The sequence below is a fragment of the Vespula vulgaris genome, chromosome 8 (genome assembly GCF_905475345.1).
Source record: "Vespula vulgaris chromosome 8, iyVesVulg1.1, whole genome shotgun sequence".
NCBI lineage: Eukaryota > Metazoa > Arthropoda > Insecta > Hymenoptera > Vespidae > Vespula > Vespula vulgaris.
Window position 1 is genome coordinate 4830953 of NC_066593.1, and position 25026 is coordinate 4855978.

The 25026-nt window shown below is 27.6% G+C and overlaps 7 protein-coding genes across 19 annotated transcripts; 3 read left to right on the forward strand and 4 right to left on the reverse strand.

Annotated features, from left to right (window-relative positions):
* Nucleotides 1-508: 508 nt before the first annotated feature.
* Nucleotides 509-4022, reverse strand: LOC127065561 (mitochondrial intermediate peptidase). 4 transcript variants are annotated; one of them, XM_050998048.1, is made up of 11 exons: nucleotides 3874-4022; nucleotides 3391-3582; nucleotides 3053-3315; nucleotides 2780-2966; nucleotides 2618-2697; nucleotides 2331-2519; nucleotides 2085-2226; nucleotides 1658-1996; nucleotides 1368-1589; nucleotides 1065-1295; nucleotides 509-977 (listed from the first exon to the last, which is right to left on the reverse strand). In XM_050998048.1, the coding sequence occupies exons 2-11, from the start codon at nucleotides 3523-3525 to the stop codon at nucleotides 678-680; spliced, it is 2088 nt and encodes a 695-aa protein (XP_050854005.1). In that variant the 5' UTR covers nucleotides 3526-3582; nucleotides 3874-4022; the 3' UTR covers nucleotides 509-677. The 4 variants fall into 4 exon arrangements, with proteins under 4 accessions (XP_050854005.1, XP_050854003.1, XP_050854006.1 ...); XM_050998046.1 differs by having other exon boundaries at nucleotides 3839-3982; XM_050998049.1 differs by having other exon boundaries at nucleotides 3857-3981.
* Nucleotides 3223-9884, forward strand: LOC127065557 (histone deacetylase 6). Of its 8 annotated transcripts, none has more exons than XM_050998036.1 (18): nucleotides 3223-3354; nucleotides 4778-4951; nucleotides 5058-5480; nucleotides 5541-5638; nucleotides 5705-5878; nucleotides 5980-6172; nucleotides 6330-6389; nucleotides 6642-6731; nucleotides 6840-6946; nucleotides 7018-7161; nucleotides 7233-7339; nucleotides 7413-7582; nucleotides 7689-8029; nucleotides 8123-8318; nucleotides 8395-8524; nucleotides 8599-9284; nucleotides 9353-9640; nucleotides 9702-9884. In XM_050998036.1, the coding sequence occupies exons 2-18, from the start codon at nucleotides 4871-4873 to the stop codon at nucleotides 9777-9779; spliced, it is 3366 nt and encodes a 1121-aa protein (XP_050853993.1). In that variant the 5' UTR covers nucleotides 3223-3354; nucleotides 4778-4870; the 3' UTR covers nucleotides 9780-9884. The 8 variants fall into 8 exon arrangements, with proteins under 8 accessions (XP_050853993.1, XP_050853994.1, XP_050853989.1 ...); XM_050998037.1 differs by lacking the exon at nucleotides 3223-3354 and adding an exon at nucleotides 3902-3923; XM_050998032.1 differs by lacking the exon at nucleotides 3223-3354 and adding an exon at nucleotides 4065-4213.
* Nucleotides 9885-10431: 547 nt separating this feature from the next.
* LOC127065562 (GPI mannosyltransferase 4) lies at nucleotides 10432-13559 on the reverse strand. Its single transcript, XM_050998050.1, has 4 exons — nucleotides 12764-13559; nucleotides 12286-12686; nucleotides 11645-12183; nucleotides 10432-11498 (listed from the first exon to the last, which is right to left on the reverse strand). The coding sequence occupies exons 1-4, from the start codon at nucleotides 12939-12941 to the stop codon at nucleotides 10580-10582; spliced, it is 2037 nt and encodes a 678-aa protein (XP_050854007.1). The 5' UTR covers nucleotides 12942-13559; the 3' UTR covers nucleotides 10432-10579.
* A 188-nt stretch (nucleotides 13560-13747) lies between these two features.
* On the forward strand, nucleotides 13748-16814 carry LOC127065570 (cyclin-K). Of its 2 annotated transcripts, none has more exons than XM_050998086.1 (8): nucleotides 13748-14105; nucleotides 14282-14507; nucleotides 14592-14723; nucleotides 14838-14943; nucleotides 15013-15070; nucleotides 15154-15326; nucleotides 15422-15568; nucleotides 15641-16814. In XM_050998086.1, the coding sequence occupies exons 2-8, from the start codon at nucleotides 14289-14291 to the stop codon at nucleotides 16030-16032; spliced, it is 1227 nt and encodes a 408-aa protein (XP_050854043.1). In that variant the 5' UTR covers nucleotides 13748-14105; nucleotides 14282-14288; the 3' UTR covers nucleotides 16033-16814. The 2 variants fall into 2 exon arrangements, with proteins under 2 accessions (XP_050854043.1, XP_050854042.1); XM_050998085.1 differs by having other exon boundaries at nucleotides 13748-14022.
* On the reverse strand, nucleotides 16339-17548 carry LOC127065574 (proteasome assembly chaperone 1). Its single transcript, XM_050998092.1, has 5 exons — nucleotides 17295-17548; nucleotides 17128-17207; nucleotides 16874-17037; nucleotides 16604-16799; nucleotides 16339-16528 (listed from the first exon to the last, which is right to left on the reverse strand). Exons 1-5 carry the CDS (start codon nucleotides 17390-17392, stop codon nucleotides 16341-16343), a joined length of 726 nt encoding a protein of 241 aa, XP_050854049.1. The 5' UTR covers nucleotides 17393-17548; the 3' UTR covers nucleotides 16339-16340.
* Nucleotides 17530-22950, reverse strand: LOC127065564 (delta(14)-sterol reductase TM7SF2). Of its 2 annotated transcripts, XM_050998055.1 has the most exons (9): nucleotides 21086-21236; nucleotides 20621-20802; nucleotides 20227-20539; nucleotides 19865-20145; nucleotides 19347-19704; nucleotides 18948-19246; nucleotides 18618-18871; nucleotides 18417-18541; nucleotides 17530-18337 (listed from the first exon to the last, which is right to left on the reverse strand). In XM_050998055.1, the coding sequence occupies exons 2-9, from the start codon at nucleotides 20648-20650 to the stop codon at nucleotides 18054-18056; spliced, it is 1944 nt and encodes a 647-aa protein (XP_050854012.1). In that variant the 5' UTR covers nucleotides 20651-20802; nucleotides 21086-21236; the 3' UTR covers nucleotides 17530-18053. The 2 variants fall into 2 exon arrangements, with proteins under 2 accessions (XP_050854012.1, XP_050854013.1); XM_050998056.1 differs by lacking the exons at nucleotides 20621-20802; nucleotides 21086-21236 and adding an exon at nucleotides 22812-22950.
* LOC127065571 (heat shock factor 2-binding protein-like) lies at nucleotides 21321-24026 on the forward strand. Its single transcript, XM_050998087.1, has 6 exons — nucleotides 21321-21843; nucleotides 22042-22222; nucleotides 22566-22678; nucleotides 22827-22931; nucleotides 23023-23291; nucleotides 23654-24026. The coding sequence occupies exons 1-6, from the start codon at nucleotides 21778-21780 to the stop codon at nucleotides 23970-23972; spliced, it is 1053 nt and encodes a 350-aa protein (XP_050854044.1). The 5' UTR covers nucleotides 21321-21777; the 3' UTR covers nucleotides 23973-24026.
* The last annotated feature ends 1000 nt before the right edge of the window (nucleotides 24027-25026 follow it).

Sequence of the window (25026 nt, forward strand, 5' to 3'; positions counted from 1 at the left end):
TCACTCTACTACACCAATTAGAAAATTAATGTTTCGTAAAAATTTCATTTTTTCCTAAATTTAATTTTAGAACATTTGACTTTGAAATATGCAAATATTATACATATCTATGATACAAAAGAAAAATTCATGTAAATTATATACACGAGATAAAACGATTTCTTTTTTACGATTTAAAAAATATACAAAAGATTGCTACTTATTTGTGGATATATACAATGGATAATATTGTTTATTATCAACAGATACAAAATTATCATGCAAACATGTTAATATCAGATAACAACTGAAAAGTAATGTAAAAATTTTTAATATGTACGAAGGATGTACGCTGACATGACGAAACGAATAATTTATTATTTAGTAAGTTTGTTTATTGTATTTACGTTACACACCTATAAATACAAAAATACCGTTTTATAATAAAATCCAAAATTTTAATTCATGTAACCTTTCTAAAATTTAGTTAGAATAGATTGGACATTTGTACTGAAGTGATAAGTGAACATTTCTGATAACATCGTTGTTTGTATTTTATTTACAGTCAATTACAAATTATCTTAGAATATAATCTTTGAGAGTTACTTGTACACTGCTGTTAATACTTTATCGTGTTTAAACTAAAGAATTTATTTGATAAATACAATTCTTCTAAAATTGTATTTTGACGCGAACTATTACTTTAATGTTTTTATTGTTTTAATATATTCATTTCTTATATCAATTTCATTTAATAACGAGTTTGCAAAGTTACTAGGATTAGCATTTTTGTGTAGAAAATCAGAAACTAATAATGATGGAGGTTTACCACCACCATGTGCTAAGCATTCCCAACGATATTTTTCACCAGCAATTCTGCTCAGGGGATCGTGTTGAAAGTATGTTTGCCAAATCCAAGAGGCTATTGCACGCGATATTAAATAAGAGTAATATTTGGCACCATATCCTACTAGATGAGAAAATCGCAATTGCCATGCCTAAAGATAAAAAGAATGAATAATTATCATAAACAATATATCTCATATTCATATTAACTTCTTACATTTTTAAAAAGGAATACATACTGTATTTTCAATGTATGGTAAACCATAATATTTTCCTTGAATATCTTTTAAAATTTCTGTTGTAGATTTTTCTGTCTTATTGCTATGATAAACGTGATCTAACATACTATAAAATACTTGATTTTGCAGCTCGGATGCACAAAAAATATGTTTCGAAGCGCATAACTTTTGTAACAAATTATCCGGAATTGGCTCGTTCGTTTGATAATGTTTTGCAAACATGGATAATACCTAAACAAAATTAAAATTTGTGTAAGAGTACTATGATAAATCTTTTACTTAATACTTTTACATATTACTTACTCGTGGATCGCCTGCAAAATATTCCATTAACACGCTCGGTACTTCTGCAAAATCTGTACTGCATCTAGTACCTGTCACATGTTGATATTTTGTTCTACCTAACATAGAATGCAATGCATGTCCCATTTCATGAAATAAATTATCAACTGAGGATGGATTTAGTAAGCATGGATTAGACCATCTGGGTGATGGTAAAGATAACATTAAAACAACTATAGGAATCTGAAAATAAACATTGTCAAATTATAAAAGTAAATTAATAAAAATAACTTTTTTTTTTTCAATGTTACCTGATAGGTTCCATCAGACAATTGTTTTCCACCTCTAATAGCAAAATGACAATCTTGATTAGGTTTTCCTTTTCTTTCAAAAAAATCACAATAAATGTAACCCAATGTTGTTTCATCTTTATCAATCACTGCTAATTTATGTATATTTTGTGCCCATACTTCACCATGTAAAACTGGTACAGATTCCAGTCGTATTCCATACAATGCTTGTACAAGATAATTTAAACCATCCATACAAGAACCAAGAGAAAAATATGGAGCAAAATCATTGGTGGAAGTATTTAACCATGTTTTTTTAGCTATTGAAATAAAATAGGCTGTGTCCCATGGCATCAAATCCTATACAATATAAGTAAATTGTTAGAAATATCACAACAATTCTATTCACTAAATATAAAATTAATTTTTTGTAAAAAAACAAACGCACTTGTTTTATAGATGATTGAGTATTTTTCATTTCCTGCATTTCTTGAAAATCTTGCATTGCTTTAATTCGTAAATTATCATTCAAAATATTGAGAAAATCATTTACTGCTTCAGGTGTTTGTACTGTACTACCTCTTACAGCTCTGTGGAAAGAAATAATATCTGAATAATAAAATAATATTGCATTAAATATAATATTCATTAGTAGAGAATGTCTCTACTAAAATTAAAATTTACATAGAATTACCTATGAACATATGTAGGAAATCCACATATTTGTGCCAATTGATGTCTACAATTTAAAAGCTTAACCAATAAATATTCTTGTTGTTTATCAGGATATAAAAATAGCTTATAAGCTGCTTCACGAACAGTAGTATTGGATGAATCTGTATAAAGTCCACTTACTAATATCTGACCATTGTGTATCTCAAAACTGAGAAAATTAGCTAATGTAAAATAATGGTGGCAACATATAGTAAAAATATTTTTATACATCTTTCAATGTAAACATAAATAAATCATTATACTCACTTTTGCCTGATATTTTCTGGCAAAATATCAGCTCTTACAGAGCGTGTACTAACAGCACCAGCCATAAATTTCTGACCTGCCTAATAATAAATTACTTATTGGAAAAATAAATATAATTACTAATAAATTAATAATACAATTATATGTATACACTGAGCTTACTTGTAATATATCATCATTTAACATGACAACTTGTTTTCTTTGTTCTTCTGGCAAATGAATACCACTTTGTTCAAAATCAAACAAAAATAGTTTGGCAACATGGTCATCAATGGGAGAAGTTTTTAAAATGTCTCCATTCTTTATAACATGCTGTAATGCATTATATAAGTCACAGTGAGTATTAAGTCTGTTAAAGAAATAACAAATAATATTAATAAGTTCATTGTAATCATTATTGATTTATTACTGAATGAATAGATCCAAATTACATACTTTTCAACAACACTACTTAGTGATATAGAAGCATCTTCTGCAGCTTCAACAAACTCTATATTTGGATGTGCAATTCTAATGAATTCTGCTAAATCTGCAACTTTACATAAAGTATCAGACAATTCATCGAATATTTCTACCATATTTCTTTTTCTGTTAACATCAGTTACTTCAGCTATAAGTAAATCAGTTTGAGCGAATGCCTGTTCTTTCAATGTTTTAAATCCACTTGCATCTTTAAGTTCAGGTATACCAAATAAACCCTATAATATAAGGAATATACGGCAATATACTTAAACAAGGTATTTATGAATTTTATTATATAAAATTAAACTTACAGTTTCTTTTTTGGATAAACTAAATCCATGCTCTATTTTTGCAACAGAATTAAATGCTGTTGCTAAAGGTGACCATGTATTTACATGTCTATACATTTTGAGATACTTCAAAGAACACTTGTTGAATGGCATCATTTTGTTTTATTATTTATTTAATTAATATATTAAACAAATATAAATATATCTGCCAGTCTAGAAAATATGAATTTATAAGAAATTAAAATAAATTAATTCTAATACTTTTATTGAGGTTATAATCTATACTCGCATACAAAGTAATATATATATATATATATATATCATGTGTGCGAGCATATATTATATATATATATATATTATATATAAATATAAAACATTTCGTAAAGAATATAATTAATATACAATTTTTTGCAATTTATCTTCAAACACAACTAATTTTTTTTTATGATTAGAAACGATAGATTAGTACTTCATCTTATTTGTATACTTTGTATACAATCTTACGCATAATGCGTTGCCCTTCTTCACAAAGATTACTTTCACACATATATTAGGTTTGTTCTTTTATTTTAATTATTTATTTTTTTTTGAATGATGGCGTCATAGTCTGACGACGCTGCGCAATGCAGACATGTAACTCTTTTTAAACTAAGAAATAAATTGAATGTGTAATGAAGTTAAAAAAATGAGAAAATCGAAAATTTCGTAACTGATAAAGATAGAGTCAGTTTATGTCAGATTCTTCGGATAATCATCGGTGGAATTTTCATAAATATGCAGTTGACCGTATAAAATAAATTTCTTAAATTTAACATTTTTCAAGGTTAAGCAAAGATAACAAATGGTAAGAAGTAATCCCTATTCTATATATGCTGTGAATAAATATTTTGTTTAGTACAATATCACATGATAGCATATTGATAAATATAGTCATTGTGGATGACAATATATTTCAGTGGAAGGGATGTACGTATGTATATAAGGGCATACTCGATGTCTATACTCCTACGTATATTTGCTGACAGATTAAATTTACACGAAAATTGCTGATTTGTATTTGATATTTTAAATATTTTTATAAATCTTTTTGTTTTTTTTGTTTTTTTTTAGTGTGTACGTTTTTATCACATTAATTTTTTTGGCTATCAATATTTTCATCATTTATTTACAAATAATTAAGTATATATACGTTTTTTCACATATGTATAATATATATATATATATATATATATATATATATATATGAAATATATGCGATATGTAGTATATTGTAATTTTGTTCTTATGTTTTTCTCATTTATTATAATTTATATGTATATTATGATTTGATTAGTTAATATATTTTATATATCTTAATTTTTGCAAAATACAACATAAAAAGCTTGTTAACATGAAATATTATTAATAGTCGAAAACTGGAGTAGAAGGAAATTTGTTTGATGCTGTGAGGCAACTAGCAGAGAGTGAAATTCAACTTATCAAAGCTATTGAGGAGTCTACCATGGATTGTCAAAGAAATACTACAGATATGAAATCTACAACAAAAAAAAAGAATATCAAGAAATCACCTAAACTCTCAAATGTAAGAATGATTTATTATATTAATTTTATAATGTATTTAGTAAATATATAATAATAATAATATATATCAATAATATTTATTTTAATTTATTTGTTATCACGAACAGGTTCGACCATCTGCTGCTTTATTGGCAGCAAAACAAGAGGCAGTACAGCGTAAAATATTACATAATAAAAAGTCTAACACAAACTTTGTGCATGACATCTATCAAAAGATTAGAGATGCATATAGTGTTATGCATAAGGAAACTGGTATTGTTTATGATCATTCTATGGAGGATCATAGATGCTTGTGGGATGATAATTATCCTGAATGTCCAGATAGACTAACAAGAATCTTAGAAAGATGTAAAGAATTAGGATTATTAAATAGATGTAAATTAATTTCAACCAGATTTTGTACAGAAAATGAGATACTTAAAATGCACAGCCAAAAACAAATAGATATATTAAAATCAACCAGTGGATGTATGGATCTGGATAAATTGGAAACATTGTCTTCCAAATATGATGCTATATATGTACATCCAGTAAGTAGATTATAGATAACAGTCTTAAAGAATCAAAAAAATAATTAATTTACTTTTCAGTCCACTTATAAACTATCTTTATTGGCTGTGGGTTCAACAATAAGTTTGGTAGAAAGTATTTGTAAAGGAGATATACAAAATGGCATGGCTATTATTAGGTAAAGTTCAATTAATCTTCAAACTCTTTTGGATTATTTATTGTGTTTAATTCCATTATATTTCAGACCACCTGGGCATCATGCAATGAAATCTGAATATTGTGGATATTGCTTTTATAATAATGTGGCTATTGCAGCAGAAAAAGCTCTAAATGATAATTTAGCAAATAAAATTCTTATTGTTGATTGGGATGTACATCATGGACAAGCTACTCAACAAATGTTTTATGATGATTCACGGTATTATTTTGATTAATAAATATTTATCCATTTGAAGTTTATAATTATTAGTTCAGTAAGAATTATTTATTTATTAATTTTATTTTGTATCTCCTTTTTAGTGTAGTTTATTTTTCAATACATCGTTATGAAAATGGAACATTCTGGCCTAATTTAGAAGAATCTGATTTTCATTACATTGGTAAAGGTTTGGGAGAAGGTTATAATTTTAATATACCACTTAACAAAACTGGTATGACAAATGCTGATTATATTGCAATATTTCAACAAGTTTTGTTACCAATGGCTTATGAGGTAAATAGCATAAATCAATTTTTTTTAATATTAATTTAGAGACTTTATGTAAAAAAATGAAATGCTTCTAAATTATATTTTATATTGCACAAATTGACGCATTTACTATTAAATATTAAAAGAACATAATATAGAACTAATACAATATTAATTATAGTTTCAACCAGATCTCATAATAGTCTCAGCTGGTTATGATGCAGCACTGGGATGCCCAGAGGTAAAATAGTAGAATTTATTTAACTATTGTTTTATTTTTCCAATCCTAGTTCCATCCAGATCTTATTATTGTTTCTGCTGGATTTGATTCTGCACTTGGAGATGAAAAAGTTAAGAAAAGTGATTTATTATAATTTTCTGCTACATTCTTATTATTTATTTTTACTCATGCATATTTTTTCTTGAAATTATCATCATGGATTATTACATATAATATATATGTGTATGTGTATATATTTTTTATGATGTAAAGGGTGAAATGGAAGTAACACCTGCATGTTATGCTCATCTATTATCATCTCTATTGAGTCTGGCAGCTGGGAAGGTAGCTGTAGTGTTGGAGGTGTGTTTCATAAATTACCTATGTAATGTATTTATATAATTAATTTGAAAAACTGATAAGCATAAAACAGATGATTTATATAGATGATCAATCTATTTGTGTTAATAGGGCGGTTATTGCTTAAAGTCATTGGCTGAAAGTGCTGCATTAACTCTGCGAACATTATTAGGTGATCCATGTCCTATGTTGCAAACATTGCAATTACCATCATTAAGGTAATCACAATGAAATAAAATATTTAACAAAAAAGCTAATTTATATTATATATCACATGTTACATTTTTAGTATACGTGACACGATTTTAAATTCTATCTATGCTCATAAACAATTTTGGAAATGTTATCAGTATCAAGAACAATATAGTATTAATAATAGAATTGACAGAAAAGAAGAAAATAACGATCAATATTTACCGGTTGTTAATTACAAGTAAGTTATATTATAATATATAATGTATAATTATTAAAAAAAAATTTATTATCACTTATACATTTATATAGGGGAGAAGTGTATAAACCAGATATTTATCAAACAAGAAATTGTTATCCTGTACAGAGTAAAGAGATTCTTGAAGCATTAGATAAAAAATTAGATTCATTGATAAAATGTAAGTCCTTCATTACAATAATATTAATTTTATATTTTGGATAATAATATATTAAAAAGCAGTATTTTTGTAGTTACAAATTTATCCAAAGCACTTAACAAAGTATGTATTGTATATGACAACAGGATGTTGAAACATTGCGATACTATTAATAACACACATCCTGAAAAGCCAAATCGAATTTTAAGCATTTATAAAAAACATGAAGAGCATGGTTTACTAGAACGATGCTATTTACAACAAGTACGTAATTTTAATTTATTTAATTTATTAATATATACATACTTAGAATAAGACATGTGAAATTAATTTTTTTTAATAACCGAATCATACATTATATCTTATAAAGGGAAGAGTGGCAACAGAGGAAGAAATATTATTAGCTCATTCACAGGACTACATTCATGCAATAAAAAAGACAGAAACATTTAAATCCAAAGAATTGGAAAGACAAGCATTAAAATATAATTCTGTTTATTTGCATAATGAAACATGGTTTTCTGCTTGTGTATCTGTTGGTTCATTACTTGAAATTGTAGACAATGTATTAAATGGACAAGCACAATCTGGAGTTGCAATAATAAGACCTCCAGGACATCATGCAGAACCAGATCAAGCATGTGGTTTTTGTATTTTTAATAATGTTGCAATAGCAGCAAAATATGCTGTAAATATTCGTAATGTAAAGAGGTAAAAATAATTCTTTATTATTTAATTTAATTGGAAATTGTAGTAATCAAATTTAAAAATAAAAGAGATTAAAATTGTTTTCATAATTTTCAGGGTATTAATAGTAGATTGGGATGTACATCATGGAAATGGAACTCAATCTATTTTTGAAAGTGACCCAAATGTACTTTATATATCCATTCATCGTTATGATAATGGAAATTTTTTTCCACATTCTAAATATGGCAATTACACTTCTGTTGGCTCAGGGTTAGGAGAAGGTTATTGTGTAAATATACCATGGAATAAAGTGAGTATTGTACTATATAATTTTAATGTTTATCATTCTAACAAAGATTTATTATTGTTGCTTTTTTTTTCTTCAGAAAGGAATGGGAAATGCAGAATATATAGCTGCATTTCAACAAGTTGTTATGCCAATTGCTTATCAATTCAATCCAGATTTAGTTTTAGTCTCTGCAGGTTTTGATGCTTGTATTGGAGATCCACTAGGAGGTATGTGATAATATATGTAAAATGTTATTGACATAATCATTGAATGATATAAAAAAAAAATTATTTTTTGTAAGGATGTACGGTAACTCCAGAAATGTATGGACATTTAACACATTGGTTATCTTCCATGGCAAATGGACGTATTATTCTTAGTCTGGAAGGAGGTTATAATATAAATTCGATTTCTCATTCAATGGCAATATGTACAAAAGCATTACTTGGTGACCCATTACCCTTGTTAGATGCTTCATTAGTACCATGTTCAAGCGCAATACATTCTATAAATAATGTATTAAAAACACAAAAGAAATATTGGCCCAATTTAATGTTCAATTTATCATTGCCAAAAGAAAATCTCACAAAAATTGCTACTTATAAAAAAATGGATGAGCAAGTTCGAAATTCTAAATTTAATGAACATTCAGAATCGAAAATTGCTTTAGAGGGTATTGAAAATGAAAAATTGGATATCAAACTTTCCTTTGATAAAAATAGTATGAATTTAGTAACAGATGAAGAGATATTGAAACTTCAAAATGAGATTGAAAATATAAAAATTAAGAATTCAAAAACTATGAAGGAAGGGACAACTACAGAAATAGCTAGGACATGTGTAAATAAGGATCAACAGAAAGAAAGACAGAGAAGAGAGACTGCAGGAAGTTCTAATAATGCAGGAAGTAGTAATGATCTTGGAGAGAATAGAGGAATTTATGATGGAGCAACAAGTTTGACTGATTATCTCTCTGATAACCTGCAGGTAATGATCTTGCAACTTCTTTTATTTGTTTTTATTGTTGTATTAAAATACAAAAATTTTATATCCAGGCATTAATAGCTGGCGAAATGTTTGCTGTTATACCATTGCGCGATTGTCCACATCTAGATACTGTTAATGATGTACCTTCTCGTGGTATCGATGTACATTTACCATGTATGGAATGTGGTAGCAGTGTTGAAAATTGGATTTGCCTACAATGTTATACTGTACATTGTGCAAGAAATATCAATCAACATGCATTATTACATGCTGATGAAACTCAGCATCCTCTGACTCTAAGTTTTAGTGATTTATCAGTCTGGTGTTATGGATGTGAAGCTTATATCGACAATCCGGTAAGATATTTTAATGTTACGAGAAATAAAAATTTTATGTAAATATATATTACGATTTTAGAGATTATATGCAGCTCGGAATGCAGCACATCAAAGTAAATTTAATCAAGAATCACCATGGACTTACGAGGGACAATGAATTAGTGCCATATTTTGCTTATAATTACATGTAGCAGATATTGATAAAATTAGAAATTTATTGGAATGTTATTATTTAGTATTTTTACATATTATTTTTACTAAATTCTAAATAGTCTTTCTTTATTAAATCTTTAACAAAAATTACTATTCTTTTACATCTATATATTAGGATTAGGAATAGAAATACAAATATATATGAAGTATGAAATATAATATGTTCGCAATATGATAATAATTTTATCATTATTACTAATAACTAATATGCTCGAATTGAACATGTATTAAAATATTCTTCTATTATAATATTAGAAATCTAATTATGTTGATTTAACACATTGCCAAAACATAATGAAATTTATTATGTATAAATAATGTAGTTTATTTTACTAAGGAAATAGTGGGTAATTTTAGAGAGAAGATATTTTCTTAAACAGCAAATATTTTCATAAACTCTCTATATATACCAGGCGACTACAATAATTAATGAGTACATAGATATATACGTAAAAATACATTCGCTTATAAATATATAATTTTTTTATGATAAATACTTATACTTGCATTGCAATATTTACAAAAATCTAGTCGACATTCATATGTAACTATACTTTATAAACATAAATAAAAAGCAGTTAAAATGAAATTAATTTTGTACTTTAAATTTAGTTTGATAAAATGTACAGTACATGTAGAATACAAAAAAATAATTGTTCGAAGTAATTATTAAATATTTTACGTTTTTGTTTTTGAATAGATTTTTGTTATGATAAAATATGGAACGATTTATTTATTGCTTTTTTATGTAAACACTGAATTTTTAGTCTTTTTTACAAATTGTGTCGAGTTTTCAATCTTGATTAATGCTAATCTAAATTGTTGAAAAAACATTGATATATCATCTATAAGTTGTATCAATGATCTTGGTCTAAAAAGACTGATATTCTGTAAATTTATATGTTCATTAATAGTTTTTAATGATGGCAATTTTTCAGTTGAAATGTGTGGATAATACGTCCATATAGTATAATAGTTAAATAACAGAGAATTATTTTGAGAATATTCAGCAAATTCTCCTACAGCACTATAAGGCAATGTGTAATACAATCTATATGATATTCTTTTAAATTTGAATTTTTCTTCACATTCCTGAAGTTTTTGTGTGATACTATTATACACTTCTGTCATATTTTTTGAACCTTGTTCATAAAGATAAAAGTCTTTAGTCAAGCGATACTTATGATTGCCACTACTAACATATGTTTTTTGCGTATTTTTTAAATGTAAAAGTGCAGTTGGTATGGGATATATGTATGATGTATATAAATGTATGTGTGTAAGATGAGGTTTAGCTTTCAATTCAGCACTCATACGTAATGTTAAAGGGAAAACTCCACCTTGATGTATAAAACCATAAAACAAACATAATATGATGTTAAAAAAATACCAAATAATTTGCAGCTTTGTGGGCTTAAATATTTTTTGTGGCATATAATTAGTTGGATTATTTTGTTTAATATGTGAGATAGTATCAACTCCAGAAACATGATTTAATTTTGGAGCATATAAGAAAACCAATGGAAATATTACAGGTATTATAAAACGTGGTTCTTGATGAGGAAAGAAAGATAATAATGCTACAGGAATAATAAATGATGTTATCATTAAACTAACTATACTTTGTATCCGTGGTAATTCCAGCCATCTTCCTTTTAAACCACTGCAAGCAATTAATACTCATTAACATGCATGCTATTTTTGAAAATATAAATATTATAAAATTTATAGTTTATAAAACTAATATATTTCAATTATAAATTTTTTTAATTATCATAAATATTTTCATTATTATATTAAAATATTCACCTGAATAACATCCTTGCAAAGGTAAGTAATCCAATAATTCCAAGTACATTGTATAATAGAGGTATATTTAATAAAAAATGCAAAAAACGTGGGTGTAAACCATGATCTTCTAAATTTTTAGAATTAGCATTATATTTTAGAAAATTAAATGGTGTCACTACAAAATTATTCAAACTAATATCCAAATTTCCTATCTCTCCCATTGTTAAGTAGCCAAAGTAAAAACTATCAACTATGATAAAGAAAATAGCAGTAGGTATGCCACAAAGAATAAAAGTAAACATTCTTAAATGAAAATGAAGCAAACCAATAGTTTTCGAACCAAGACCTCTTTGTAACCAAAAAAATATAGGAGGAAATGCAAATGCAACAAATGTTGGTCTGTTAAATATACCAATAACAGTAATAGTAGCTATCTTAAAACAATGATTTAAAGAATGTGAAGGTAATAATCTTAATAGTTTATAGTATTTAACACGTTCCACTCCATTTTTAGCTTCATCATATTTGTTTGAAAGATAATCACTCTTTATAATGACCTAAAATGACAAAAGTTTGTTATTGTTAGATTTATTTTATTATATATTCTAATTGATTTGTTCAATTATGTTTCCTACATTTGTTAAAATGAAATTTTATACCTTTTCTGAGTACACCATGCACTGTGAGGTATAGAATAATAGTAAAGAAGTCAATATTAATTCAATAGAATTTGAAAATACACGTGTAGCATAAGTTAACATTACATAAGAACTTGCAAATGTAATCAATCTCACTTTATAGTTTTGGCCACACATACAACATATCTTATATAGGCAGTAATCAGATATGAATGATAAAATACATATAAAGAGTCTTGGAAAGACTATGAGATAATATGGTAATATTAAGGATGTACCAAAGAAATAAAATGCGTAGGGTGAAAGAATTTTTAAAATTGAATAGGAAGTGCCCACAATCATTTGTGGTATAAAAATAGTTCGAATGGGAAATGTTGCATTATATTCCCATGGCTTGTATACATCTATGTCAAAATGATCTCCTGTAAGAGTAAACGCTTCATCGTATTTGTAATGAAAATTTGGACCTGATAAATCTACTACAATAAAAAGTAGTTACCTGATATGACTTCTATAGCTTGAAAGTACTCGTCCGGATGTATATATCCAGTTTGTGGAACAAAAGTCAAAAGAATTCTAAATATAGCTAAAATCCAATATGATTTCATCTTTCTTTTTATAGGCGAAATAGGTTTATATTCATCAATAGATCTGTGATATTCGGTTATGTGACGCATTATTTTTGTGTAAGGAAATATTATGAATTAATAATTTAATAGTTATAATCCCGAAAATTGCCATTCAATCATCGAATTAGATCGCGTATATTCAATTTGCTTCATAGTAACAAATGAATTATTTTTACATATTAGTACATCCTTTTAATAACGATATAATTTTTAGTACAACTTTATGTTAAAATTTTAATTATATCATAAAAGTTAACATTACTATATTAAATTATCAATGCTTTCTGACAATTTCATAAAAACCGCGTTCGGTTTTTTCACCGTCAGTACTGTCAATAAATCACAGTGTTTACTCACTGTCACTATCAGTACTGCCAAGATGACACAAAGCATACACCATCATATATTACGAATAGCATGTCTCATAGTAAAAATGTAAAACTCTAGAAGACAAAAAGATAAACGTATTTATGTCACTATATTTCTCTTTTTTCCCTAGAATATATGATTGGTTTTTCCTAGGAATATATGAATGAATTAATGATACAATATAAAATAAGTATCATAGAAATATGTCTCCATAACGTATCACGTATTATCAAAAAATTTTTTACCTAGAGTACTGAAGATTATATTACATTTTTTTGATTTTGAGAAAAACAAGTTTATCTTTTTGTCAATTATGGTTTTATCATTCGACAACACGTTAGGGATAAATATGTTAGCAGGGTTGCCAAGTAAATTCTCACCGAGAAAATGCATGACGTCATATTATCCCCACTATCACTTTACCTTACTCTCCCCACTCCTCACTATTCCGCTACTTATACCACGTGAACGAGTGTGTTTCGTCATACGCAGTTGTGCCTCCAATTTAACCTAACTTTGATAACGACTAGTACTGGTACTTTCCACCGCTACTATACGATTTTTCCCTTGATCTGGTAACGCTGTATATAATGTGTGAAGTTGGGTACAGTTACATATATTTGTATGATAATTGGTCGTGTAAACTGAAGTGATTTACAATAATTATAAAAAACAAAAATATTTAAAAAACAATTAAATTCTGCAACTTGTTGAAAAATTTGTGATTATAAACGGTTTGGATATACGCTACTTAATACGCGTAAGTAATTAACTGTTATCACAACAATATAACCTATACCGTATAAACTATTCTCTATAAAACCGATAAGATTTTATTACAAGGTATGTTTTTACATTAAATATAATATACTGAAATAAATGTAATTATTTTTAAACATATTATAACAATATTAATTGCGGAAATTCATATATTTAGATGTACTTTTAAATTTCTGATTAGTAGTAGATTGTAAAAATTTTGGTTTTCTGAAGTCTAATTCATCTTCATTATATTAAAGAGTTAAAATGCCGTGCTGGTACTATGAAAAAAAAGAATTACGGAATACTCCATCCGTTCAAGATGGGATTGATTATGAGACAGAATGCAGATATAGAAAAGAAGGTGCTCGTTTTATAATAGACACAGGCACAAAAATGGATTTAGGATATAATACAATGGCAACAGGCGTTGTTTATTTTCATAGATTTTATATGTTTCATTCATTTAAGAATTTTCCACGATATGTAAGTAATGTATTAATTTTATTAATGTTATTATAAATCTATTAGACAATATTACTAAACTCTGATTACTTTATTATCAAATAGGTTACTGCATGTTGCTGTTTATTATTAGCTGGTAAAGTAGAAGAGACACCAAAAAAATGTAAAGATATTATAAGAACAGCTAAAACTTTATTAACTGAACAAAAATTTATGACATTTGGGGAGGATCCTAAAGTATAACAAATATTTAAATTTATAAATTATTTTCTAAGAATTATCTAACTTTCTCATTTAATAAGATATAATATTTTATCAACATTTTTTATAGTTTACTGCTTCTTTTTACAGGAAGAAGTGATGACTATAGAAAGGATATTATTGCAGACAATTAAATTTGACTTACAAGTAGAGCATCCATATAGTTACCTATTGAAATATGCAAAATGCCTTAAAGGTATAATTTAGCAAAGTTAAATGTATTTTAATTAATTATAAATATTCTTAAAAAATATTGTATTTATAGGTGATAAAAATAAATTACAAAAAATGGTTCAGATGGCTTGGACATTTGTCAATGATAGGTAATAAATATTTTTATAAATCTATATAAATTGTAGTAACTTGCATCTTCTTTTCTTTTTTCTTTTTTTTTTTTAATTTACAGTTTATGTACAACATTATCTCTACAATGGGAACCAGAGATAATAGCAGTTGCTCTCATGTACTTAGCAGGAAAATTAAGCAAATTTGAAGTATTAGATTGGAATGGAAGACAACCCAAACATTTACGTTGGTGGGATATGTTTGTCGAAGATGTAACTATGGATCTTTTAGAAGGTATCTATTTGAAATATATTTGTATGATAAATTAATTATCAATTTAGTATTATACAATTATGTTAATACTGTTAATTAATAATACGTATTTACAGATATTTGTCATCAAGTATTAGATTTATATTCTCAAGCAAATAATACCAAGCCCCCTGATTCTCCACCTGTAATACCATCTAATGAACAAAATAGAGAGAGAATTGCTCCAGCTCCTGTAGTAGAATCTGCATCAAATACACCAAATGGTAAATAAAATATAGAATAAATGCAAAAATTATGTTTTTGTATAATAATAATATCAAAATTATCTATTTTAGTGACTCCTGGAAAAGCGACTAAAATCGAAGTACCTACAGTTGCTGCAAATGGTTGTACAGCTGCAGATACTACAGATGGTATCAAATCTGTAGATGCATCAGCACATTTTTCGACATATCCTACAAATTTTGCTCCAGGCAGTACAACTTATCCACCAGTGTTTCCTCCAGCAAATGTTTCTGTACCTCCTCCTCCCGTAAACACTATAAACCATATTGTGCCAACAATGCACCATATTAGTTCATCCACCCCTATTCGGCCTGCACCTGGTCCAAATGCAGCTCAACCATTTCAGCCTTATCCTTATCCAACGAATGCATCGTATTTTGCACCCAATGCTTTAGTACCACCTACTAGTACTCAACGAACCTATTATCCTCCACAACCTTAACATATACTTATTATTTTTAAGTCAAAATTACATTATTGATGTGAAAATTTCTTATAATTTATATTAGAGTTGTAGATATCATAACAATTTAGCTCTTGTAAATATTGTACATATAGCAGTAGTATTACTACTATTTCTATATACTTTTCAAATTTTACTTTAAATTTTTTTTAATTTAAATTTATATATAAAAATTAATTTTTCTGTATTTTTATTGATTTACTTGACAAAGTAAACTCTTAAATCTTTATAGGAATAAACGATTTGTAGAAGTTCTTTTGAGAAAGTAAAAATAATGAATCAATATTTTATATATATAGATTTCCTTTATTAAAAAAGTTCTTTCCAACAAATGTAACATTATGTAAATCCTGATTACTTATTTCTGCGAATACTTCAATAAGAGGTTCTGCAGCTATGGAATCTAACACAAAACTGTCTGTATATAAAACATAAAGAACAGACTGGTATTCCATCATTTGAGCAAAAGATAAAACTAAAAACAAATTTATATTTTGTTATTATTAATTATAACTTTAATTTTTTATTTGTAATAAAATTAGTTACTAACTTCCTGCAGCAACTCCATATATAATGTTTGGTTTTTCTAAGATTTCTTTGTGTGACTTGCATAGATCCTTTGCATCTTTTGTATATAAGCATCTTAGAAAAGAAGGTACATTTGGTATGTTCCCACTCTTGTATTGTGATATGTGTCTCCAAGTTATTAAATATATACTTTTGGAAATAGACAAAATTTCGCTTATCTAAAGAAATAATAACATTTAATATTGTATAAAATTTATTTAAAAGAAAAATATAAGAAACATTAAATACTAACCTTTATTACAAATTCACCTGCAAATTTTGTATCAAAGTTCCGTGGTATAATACAGATATAAAGATCTTTATTAACTTGATATATTGTAGCAAGTTCTTTATTACATTTATCTTGAATAATACATATTTCCTCAGCATCATGACATAATCCCTCTTTTAAAAAATCTGGAATACAAATCACATATAAAAAAATGGAATCGTTATAATAATTTCATATCTAATAATATGATTAGTATACACTTTTTACGTCAGTACCAATTATTATCTCTCCTTCTACTAGTATAAACTTTTTCATAGATGTGGGTTTATCCTTTAGCCAATTAATATTGACTTGCCTAAAAGTAAAATTAAATGTATAAATAGAGAAAAAAAGATTGTAACATTTTTTTAAGGTTATGTTATTGACAAGGTAAACAACTTACAGTTCTGCTTGCAATTCATCAGTTAATTCTTCTCCTTCATTTTCATCCCAAAATGCCCGAGATGATGGAAATACAACCTCTCCAAAATAAGTAGCCATTTTTAACGTTTAATAATTTGTTCGCTCAAAAATATCGTGTTCGTACAATGACTCGCAACTCGTATGGAATAGTCACCATTTATTACACATACATATATATGTTAATACATTCAAGTCGTGTACTTAACTTCTCTTGGTTTTTATAAAAATTATTTATTACAGATCATTATACACGTCTTTAATATAAAAAAGTATAAAATTCCTTATTGTGTTACAATGTACACATTATGTATCATTACATAAATCTACATTTAACAATCTTCTAAAACTAATTTCTACAAATTTTATTCTTATACTTAAACATTTTTTGTTCATAATAAGCTTGAAATAATGTTGCATTAATAATTTTCAAGCTTATATCAATGTAATATAATCAATAAACTTAAATATGACATCATATTTTTGAGATTCTAAATTTTTCGATTACAGTTTTTCTGTAACTACTTATATGTATATATATATATATATATCTATAAACATGAATTCTTCTTAAGTTTAAAATATATACTATAAAATATGAGATTATTATAAAGATTTGTTTTATACAATAACAAACATTGTATACAGATGTCATGCAAACTCTCTTGAGATCTCAAAGTGAAACATTCTAATAAATTTTAGTATTATAAATTAGTTTCCATATGTTACAATAAAAAAATATTTAAAATACGTGATCTATAATCATATATTTTACTTTCGAGCAATATTGTTCCCAGGCATAACCATAACGCAATTTACAACGTCTATTATCTCTTATTGCACGATGCATTAACACTATAGTGCAACACAATGGAGCATAATAAGGTAAGATTTCACTTGTCATACTCAAACAAGATATAGACCATTGCATTATGATATCACCCAAATAATTGGGATGTCTTATATATCCCCAAAGACCAGATACTATCAATTTTTTTCCACGTGACGTCGAAATCGTTTCTAAATCTGTAAAGTAAAAAACTTGTTTGTAAAAGCCGATACTCGCATCTCATCATATCTTTATAGTTATACTTAGTTGACATACGATCTAACGCAGGAGATAATGGATTTTTTCTAAATTCATCCTTCTGAGAATTACTAATTCTGTATATAATGTATCCGATAATAAAGCTTAGGATAGGTATTACAAAGAGATAGTTTATTTGTGTTCTGCAAAGATAAGAAATGAAGGTTGAAAATATCTTGTATGTATCGTGATTATATCATAATAATATTTATGAATTACCTTCTAAACAACATGTATCTAGATAAAATAGTTGGTAGAAAAGGATAAAGTAAATGACCGACACACAGCATATATCCAGTACCTTCGTACGTAAATTCAAAGGATGTTAAAATAGTTGATTCGTACATTAACATATCCATACCATAAAATATTTGTAAAGAGGATACTAATAATTCTGCTAAATTAATATCCTTCACGTCCAAACTACTACTGTTTTCCAATGCTTTGATTATAACAGACAAGTTTACAATAATCTGCAAAATATAAGAATGTAATTAATAAAAGAAATAATTATTTATTATACATAAAAAAAAGAAAAACTATAATTACTAATCCAATCACTGAAGCACGTAATAAAATTATTTTTATGTCCAAAGAGCCAAGTCTGGGATTAATTTCTCTGCCTTGCCAGAAATTATATATAATACTATTAGTTGATGCACATATATTAAGACATGCAACAGGTGCTTTATTTGCTTTAATATATAAGAATATTGCTATAATTGTTCCAAGAATCCATCCACTAGTACTCAATTGTAAAGAATTTTCTAAAATAAAGTCATGAAGTTTTAATTTTTTATATACACATATACTGAGTATGGCCAGTGATAATGCGGCACATAAAAATCCTAGAAAGAAAAGAGAAATTAAAAGACAATATAAATAATTTCTTTTTAACATAAATATTGCAAAAGTAATAAAGATGTGTAAAAAATGTGATTATCATACCATTCATACGGTATTGCAATCTACCGATTTTACTTTGTTGTCCGTCGATGCACCTCCCAATTGGAATAAAAGAAAAGATAGTGAGTAGTAGTAAAAATGACATGTATCCAAAAAATGAATAAGCATTGATGTATAATTGTATATCAGTTGGTATTTCTAGATACGCTAATTTACACATGGCTTTTGAACAAAGTAATTGTGGTGCAATTACAGTAAGAGGTAAGACAAATAAAAGAATGTAAGTCCCAAACCATCCTCCCCATTCCTGAGGTTCATTAACTAAATTTATATTTTGTCTACGTTTTTCTAATATTATTAATTCTGATTGTGTGTTTTCTTCTACTGGTTTAGTCAAATCCTAAAATATTGTAAATTTACGTGAATCATAGCACATAAAACTTTTGTAATTTAAAAAATACAGGATGTCTAAAATAATTAAAATTTGATTGAAACTTTTTCAATCAAATTTTAATAACATGCTATACACTTTTAAACAAGCATTTCTAAGCCATAAGTACCTGATCTCTTTGTACAGAAAAACCTCTCTCCTTCCCATCATTTATATCATGTAATCGAGATTTTCGTTCCACTGGTAAAGAAACAGCTCTATCAAAATTTCTAGTAAATGCTGTGAATTTATGTGGCGATTCCATTTTTGGTGTACTAGACATACGTATCGATCTGCGAGATACAGCTTCAAGTTCTTTTAACCGATAATGAAGTGGCATTGTATCAGTTTGATTATCGTTAAAAGTAGAATTTCTTGTTACCGTAATTTTTTCCTTGTTATTAATTTTTTCTGTAAAGTAATACAATCCAATTCATTTTTAATATTTAATATAAATTTATATTAATCATACATACTAATAAATGTAATTACCAGTGGGAAACTCTATTCTGGGAATAGATACTTTGGCATATTTTGTATTGCGAAATGGAAGTTTTCTTTTATCAGCATTTGGAGATCTTGCAGGTGATCGAGCTGGTGATCGTGCTGGTGATCGTGCTGGTGATCTAGCAGGTGATCTAGCAGGTGATCTAGCAGGTGATCGTGCTGGTGATCTAGCAGGTGATCTAGCAGGTGATCTTCTAGAAGAACGACTAGTAGATGATTTTCTGCTAGGAGAATACCGTGATGGACTTTTTCTTCTTATTCTAGTACTCATTCGAACTGCACCTCTAGTTCTTTCTAACTATATAATAAGAGAGAATTATTACTTTTATATTATTATTATCCAACCATTAATATTGTTTTAATTGTTGTAAATATTTACCATTTCACTATTATTTATATTATGTTCCATGATTTTTATTTTTTATAATTTGTATATGCGTATACAATTATGTGTATATGTATATATATATAAATATATCTATATATATTTATATCACTTTTATTCCAGGTTTATAATTTTTTATAATAATATTTAATTATTACGCAGGTACCTTGTTTGTCCTATTAAAAATATATTTATAATCAGTCACAAGAAACTGTGGTCAACTTGAAAGTATTGTCTTACATAATATTCACATCTATTAATATAACGTCTTTTATTATAAAAAATAAACGAACCAATTGATAATGGAAACAAAATTAATGAAATATGGTAACAATATTTTGATAATGACAAGATATTGACTTTCCAAATTGTAAGGAATATCAAAATTGAATTAAGCGGCAAAACTTGAATCGACGTTTAACGGCTTTTGAGATGAAACGATGATATTTAATAACTTACGTATATTTTCTAGTGAAATAGTAATAGTTTTATCATCGAATCCACGACGTTGTAAAAATAATAATTCTTTTATAAATCACAAGGTTATAATTAACACTATCTTTTTGCATCATAACATTGAAACGCGAAAACCACACGCTGAGTATTCTGAAAAATATATAATAAAGACCACGCGAAGTCCAATGTCCGTTAGTTGCGTGTTCACAAATGTACTATCTTTTACGAATTTTAATGGAGTATCTATGAAACAGCCAATAAAAATCAGAGAATTTTCAAATATTATATTTCATAAAAATTCTTATCAAGAATAATTAATTTTTTTTTATAGTTATCGTGGTGCTTAGTGAATAAGATACTAAAACCATGCCATACACAACATTAAATTAATGTTATAAATCATTGTCGCTGATTGGTCAGATTTAATTCAAATTTAACTCAATATATATCGAACGCACCTATCATCTTCCAGAGTGAATATTACCGTACATGATAGATTTAAACGATTTTTTATTTGGCATCTTATTATTTTATAACCTTATTTTTCTATTTTGAGATTAAATATAATAAAGATATATAAACGCGAACTTAATCTTAATGTTAAGTAAAAATTAAAGATGTGGATATTCGTTGGTATGCTTTAAATTTTATTAAAATAATCGATCAATTTTGGACAAAAAGGCATTAATTAAATAATGGAAATGAATAAATTTATGATCGAGTCTGCGACTCGTGAGACTCTCAGTGAGAACGAATTTTTGGTATATAGATATATATATATATAAATTTTTTTTTCTTTTTCTCTTTGCAATTTATAATTTTTGAACAAAAAATAATCAATTTTTTATTTCCAAATAAAAACATTTTTGTCGTAAATCTTGTGTATAGTCACGTCGACAATGAATTCTTTTTTTATACAGCACAAATATATTTCTGACAATTTTCATTTTCTATTTTAGATTTCTTTAGAAAACATTTTAAAATCTATCGAGGACAAACTTCAAAAATTCGTGAAGAGTGCTCCAAAACTTTTGACAGATCCCGAATTGGAGTCTGGATTGCGTATTATAGAAATTGAAGGAGAAAAGATACACGACTTTCTTCGTTCGGTTGTTCAACCTTATTTAAATAGTAGAAAAGGTTTGTAGAATTATTTATTTTTTCCATAAATTCCTCTTCCTTCCCACATACAACTTCCCTCTATTATAATATAATATTATACAAGTGTAACATATATATATATATATATGATACGATGCTCACGTATAATACGATTACATATACACACATACATAAATCCATACATACATAATCCATTACATTATACACTGTACACGCACGTGTATAATTGTATATAATGCAAAGAAATTGTTACTTGTATAATATTAATTATATAATAAATAAAGCGTAGGGACAATTGTTAGTAATCGTATATACACACACACCCACACACACGTATATATATATATATACCGTGTTCTAGATGAAACGGAACCAGACCTTCAATACAAATACGAACAAATGGAAGAACAATTACACATTCAGACTACCGAATTAGAGAAAGCAATCGAAGAAATCCAAAGCCTTAAGATCCAAGTACCGCACAATTCCTTTAATTAATACTTATAAAATATTTTCCACGGATCCATTTATATATATATATATATATTTCCATTTTTTCTCACATTAAAAATCAAGATCTCGTTTGAATTAATCATATGCAACTTACCTTCGTTTTACGCAGATATTAAACCAAAGCAATTTTTGCGCGAGTTTAGGCGCAGTATTGGGAAATTTAGCGTGGCGTGCTTCTCGATTTCCAGAAATCGTCGATATTTGGTTGTCAGGTGTAAGCAATAACGATTTTATTTTCTTTACTATAAGTTATCGTGTTATAATATACTTCGACTTCGTACGATTATAAGGAACACGTTGCGTAGCTCCAGAATAAAGTAAGAGAGTTCCTGTCGATAGTGAGCGGAAGTTTCGTGGCATTTATAAGCACGTACGAAACGGGTATACCGCCTACGAACAACGTCGAGTATCAGTTTGTGTTAGGATTATTGGGTATTGTCACGAATATATCGTCGATACCGAAGGGCAGAGAGTTCCTCATTACCAATCAGAATGGGAGGGATCTCGTTGAGAAAATTATCAAATTTATGCCTAATTTCTTCCCGATAGCATCGGGAAAGCATTCGCTAATGAGGTAAACGATCATCGAGAATTAATAATTTCCTTACGAATTAACTCGTTTGTATCATCGTTTCTGTGTCGTTTCGTTTATACGTATCTATCGAATTTTTATGAATAGACGTTCCTGTTCTTAAAAATAGACGTTAGACAATTTCTAAGAATAGATACAGTCAGTGATTAGAGCGAGTTACATTCATTATGTTATTGGAAAATGCAATAACTTCTAACAATGAGTTATCGATTCTGTTACATTTGTTAAATTTATTGGAATTAATTAATTTATTTATTTGGATGATAGTCAATTGATTTTCATAAATAGAACGATTTGAAGAATTTAATTTTTTTGTTTTTTTTTAAATCAATTCTTCTTTATAGATTGATGCTGATGATATTGTATAACGTGAGCATGAACAATACCGGTTTAAGCTGCTTGTTCGAGTTTCGCGTGGCTGAAGTTCTCAGTCGCTGCTTGGAAGAGGATACTTTATCGGAAGAATTGCAGCTGTTATGCCTGCGCATTCTCCAATCAATTACCTATAATCTTAAAGATCCGAAATATATCGAGGACCTGACCACGTCGATTTCTATTAGGAATATTAAGAATATTGCTATCAACGGACAAAGCGAAACGAGTTCCGTAGCGAAAGAAGTTATTAAACAATTGCAAGAGTCCTTAAGATCCAAAGTGATTTAACGAATAAAAAGAAAGAAAAAGAAAAATGTACAAAATATAATCGATCGTTATTTATATAGCCTTTTTAAATATTTTTTATAATGATTAATATTTACCATACGAACGGTAATAATGATTCGAATTCGTTTGGAAGTAGTACAACGACCTTTGTCTCATTTAAGAGTTAATACAACGAAAAAATCGTACTCTGACAAACAGTCTGATTCACTGTTCTTTCATCTTATAGAAATATATATGTATACGTAATCTCTTGCTTCGTCAAAGGAAGCGGTTGGATCTGCACTGTTATCGAACGTGTCTCAAATTCTTTGCTTTACGGTATGTACGTATTTCTCGTGTATGTGGGCCTATGTAGAACTAGATTCTCGTATCAGCAGCGCGTTGCAGTGAAATACATATAATGTACTGCGCAAATAATACCACCAGTTGGTATACCGTAAATTTCTATCTAACAAACTATCTCTTACGACGAGTCCACATTATCAAACACATATATAATATATAAATATTTATCATACATTTTCCTATGTATTACTCAATACCATTCTAAATTATGAAATATCAAAGTGTCGTAATATAAAATTTAATTAAATCGAGGTACTTAATGTTTTCGAACTGCGTTGTTTAAGATGGATTAAAAAAGACGACAATAAATGAAAATGTATAAGCATCGAATCGATAAGTATCGCCGTGTTTAATAAGTTCTTGTATTCTATTCAATGAACTCAACATGACCGGTAAAGAAGGTAAAGAGGGTGCAATGGGCCATACTAAAAAGCTTTTAGTAAAGGCGTAAACGAGTAGCGGAGGCGGGCTTACAACTCAAAATCGTTCTCTCGGATATACAGGCATCTTCACAGAGCAAGTTTGCTTCATTAAATAACTCGTCTTTGTATATAACATAAGTTGTACTTTAACGAAGTATAAATGCGCGCGTGCGCTCGCGTGTTTAGCAAGCAGACCACTTTATGAGAGAAAGAGAAAGAAAGAGAAAAAGAAAAAAAAAGAAAAAGAGAGGGAGAGAGAGAGAGAGAGAGTATTCCCTCCCACTTCG

Excerpts from the sequence above, each read along its gene's own strand:
- LOC127065574 (XM_050998092.1), bottom strand. The coding sequence starts at position 17,392 with ATGGCTACTTATTTTGGAGAGGTTGTATTTCCATCATCTCGGGCATTT. Across the intron at positions 17,038-17,127 it reads AGAAGGAGAGATAATAATTG|ATTTTTTAAAAGAGGGATTA; the intron begins GTACTGACGTAA and ends TTTGTATTCCAG. Across the intron at positions 16,529-16,603 it reads ATATGGAGTTGCTGCAGGAA|TTTTATCTTTTGCTCAAATG; the intron begins GTTAGTAACTAA and ends ATTTGTTTTTAG.
- LOC127065562 (XM_050998050.1), bottom strand. The coding sequence starts at position 12,941 with ATGCGTCACATAACCGAATATCACAGATCTATTGATGAATATAAACCT. Across the intron at positions 12,687-12,763 it reads AGCTATAGAAGTCATATCAG|GAGATCATTTTGACATAGAT; the intron begins GTAACTACTTTT and ends TTACTCTTACAG. Across the intron at positions 11,499-11,644 it reads TTTGCAAGGATGTTATTCAG|TGGTTTAAAAGGAAGATGGC; the intron begins GTGAATATTTTA and ends AATTGCTTGCAG.
- LOC127065564 (XM_050998055.1), bottom strand. The coding sequence starts at position 20,650 with ATGGAACATAATATAAATAATAGTGAAATG. Across the intron at positions 19,247-19,346 it reads ATTGCAATACCGTATGAATG|GATTTTTATGTGCCGCATTA; the intron begins GTATGATAATCA and ends TTTTCTTTCTAG. Across the intron at positions 18,338-18,416 it reads ATTATCTCCTGCGTTAGATC|ATTTAGAAACGATTTCGACG; the intron begins GTATGTCAACTA and ends TTTACTTTACAG.
- LOC127065571 (XM_050998087.1), top strand. The coding sequence starts at position 21,778 with ATGGAAATGAATAAATTTATGATCGAGTCTGCGACTCGTGAGACTCTC. Across the intron at positions 22,932-23,022 it reads TCGATATTTGGTTGTCAGGT|CTCCAGAATAAAGTAAGAGA; the intron begins GTAAGCAATAAC and ends CACGTTGCGTAG. Across the intron at positions 23,292-23,653 it reads GGAAAGCATTCGCTAATGAG|ATTGATGCTGATGATATTGT; the intron begins GTAAACGATCAT and ends TCTTCTTTATAG.
- LOC127065561 (XM_050998048.1), bottom strand. The coding sequence starts at position 3,525 with ATGATGCCATTCAACAAGTGTTCTTTGAAGTATCTCAAAATGTATAGA. Across the intron at positions 3,316-3,390 it reads GTTTATCCAAAAAAGAAACT|GGTTTATTTGGTATACCTGA; the intron begins GTAAGTTTAATT and ends CTTATATTATAG. Across the intron at positions 978-1,064 it reads TACCATACATTGAAAATACA|GCATGGCAATTGCGATTTTC; the intron begins GTATGTATTCCT and ends TTTTATCTTTAG.
- LOC127065570 (XM_050998086.1), top strand. The coding sequence starts at position 14,289 with ATGCCGTGCTGGTACTATGAAAAAAAAGAATTACGGAATACTCCATCC. Across the intron at positions 14,508-14,591 it reads TTAAGAATTTTCCACGATAT|GTTACTGCATGTTGCTGTTT; the intron begins GTAAGTAATGTA and ends ATTATCAAATAG. Across the intron at positions 15,327-15,421 it reads AACTATGGATCTTTTAGAAG|ATATTTGTCATCAAGTATTA; the intron begins GTATCTATTTGA and ends ACGTATTTACAG.
- LOC127065557 (XM_050998030.1), top strand. The coding sequence starts at position 4,309 with ATGACAATATATTTCAGTGGAAGGGAT. Across the intron at positions 6,947-7,017 it reads TTGCAATTACCATCATTAAG|TATACGTGACACGATTTTAA; the intron begins GTAATCACAATG and ends TTACATTTTTAG. Across the intron at positions 8,030-8,122 it reads AATATTCGTAATGTAAAGAG|GGTATTAATAGTAGATTGGG; the intron begins GTAAAAATAATT and ends CATAATTTTCAG.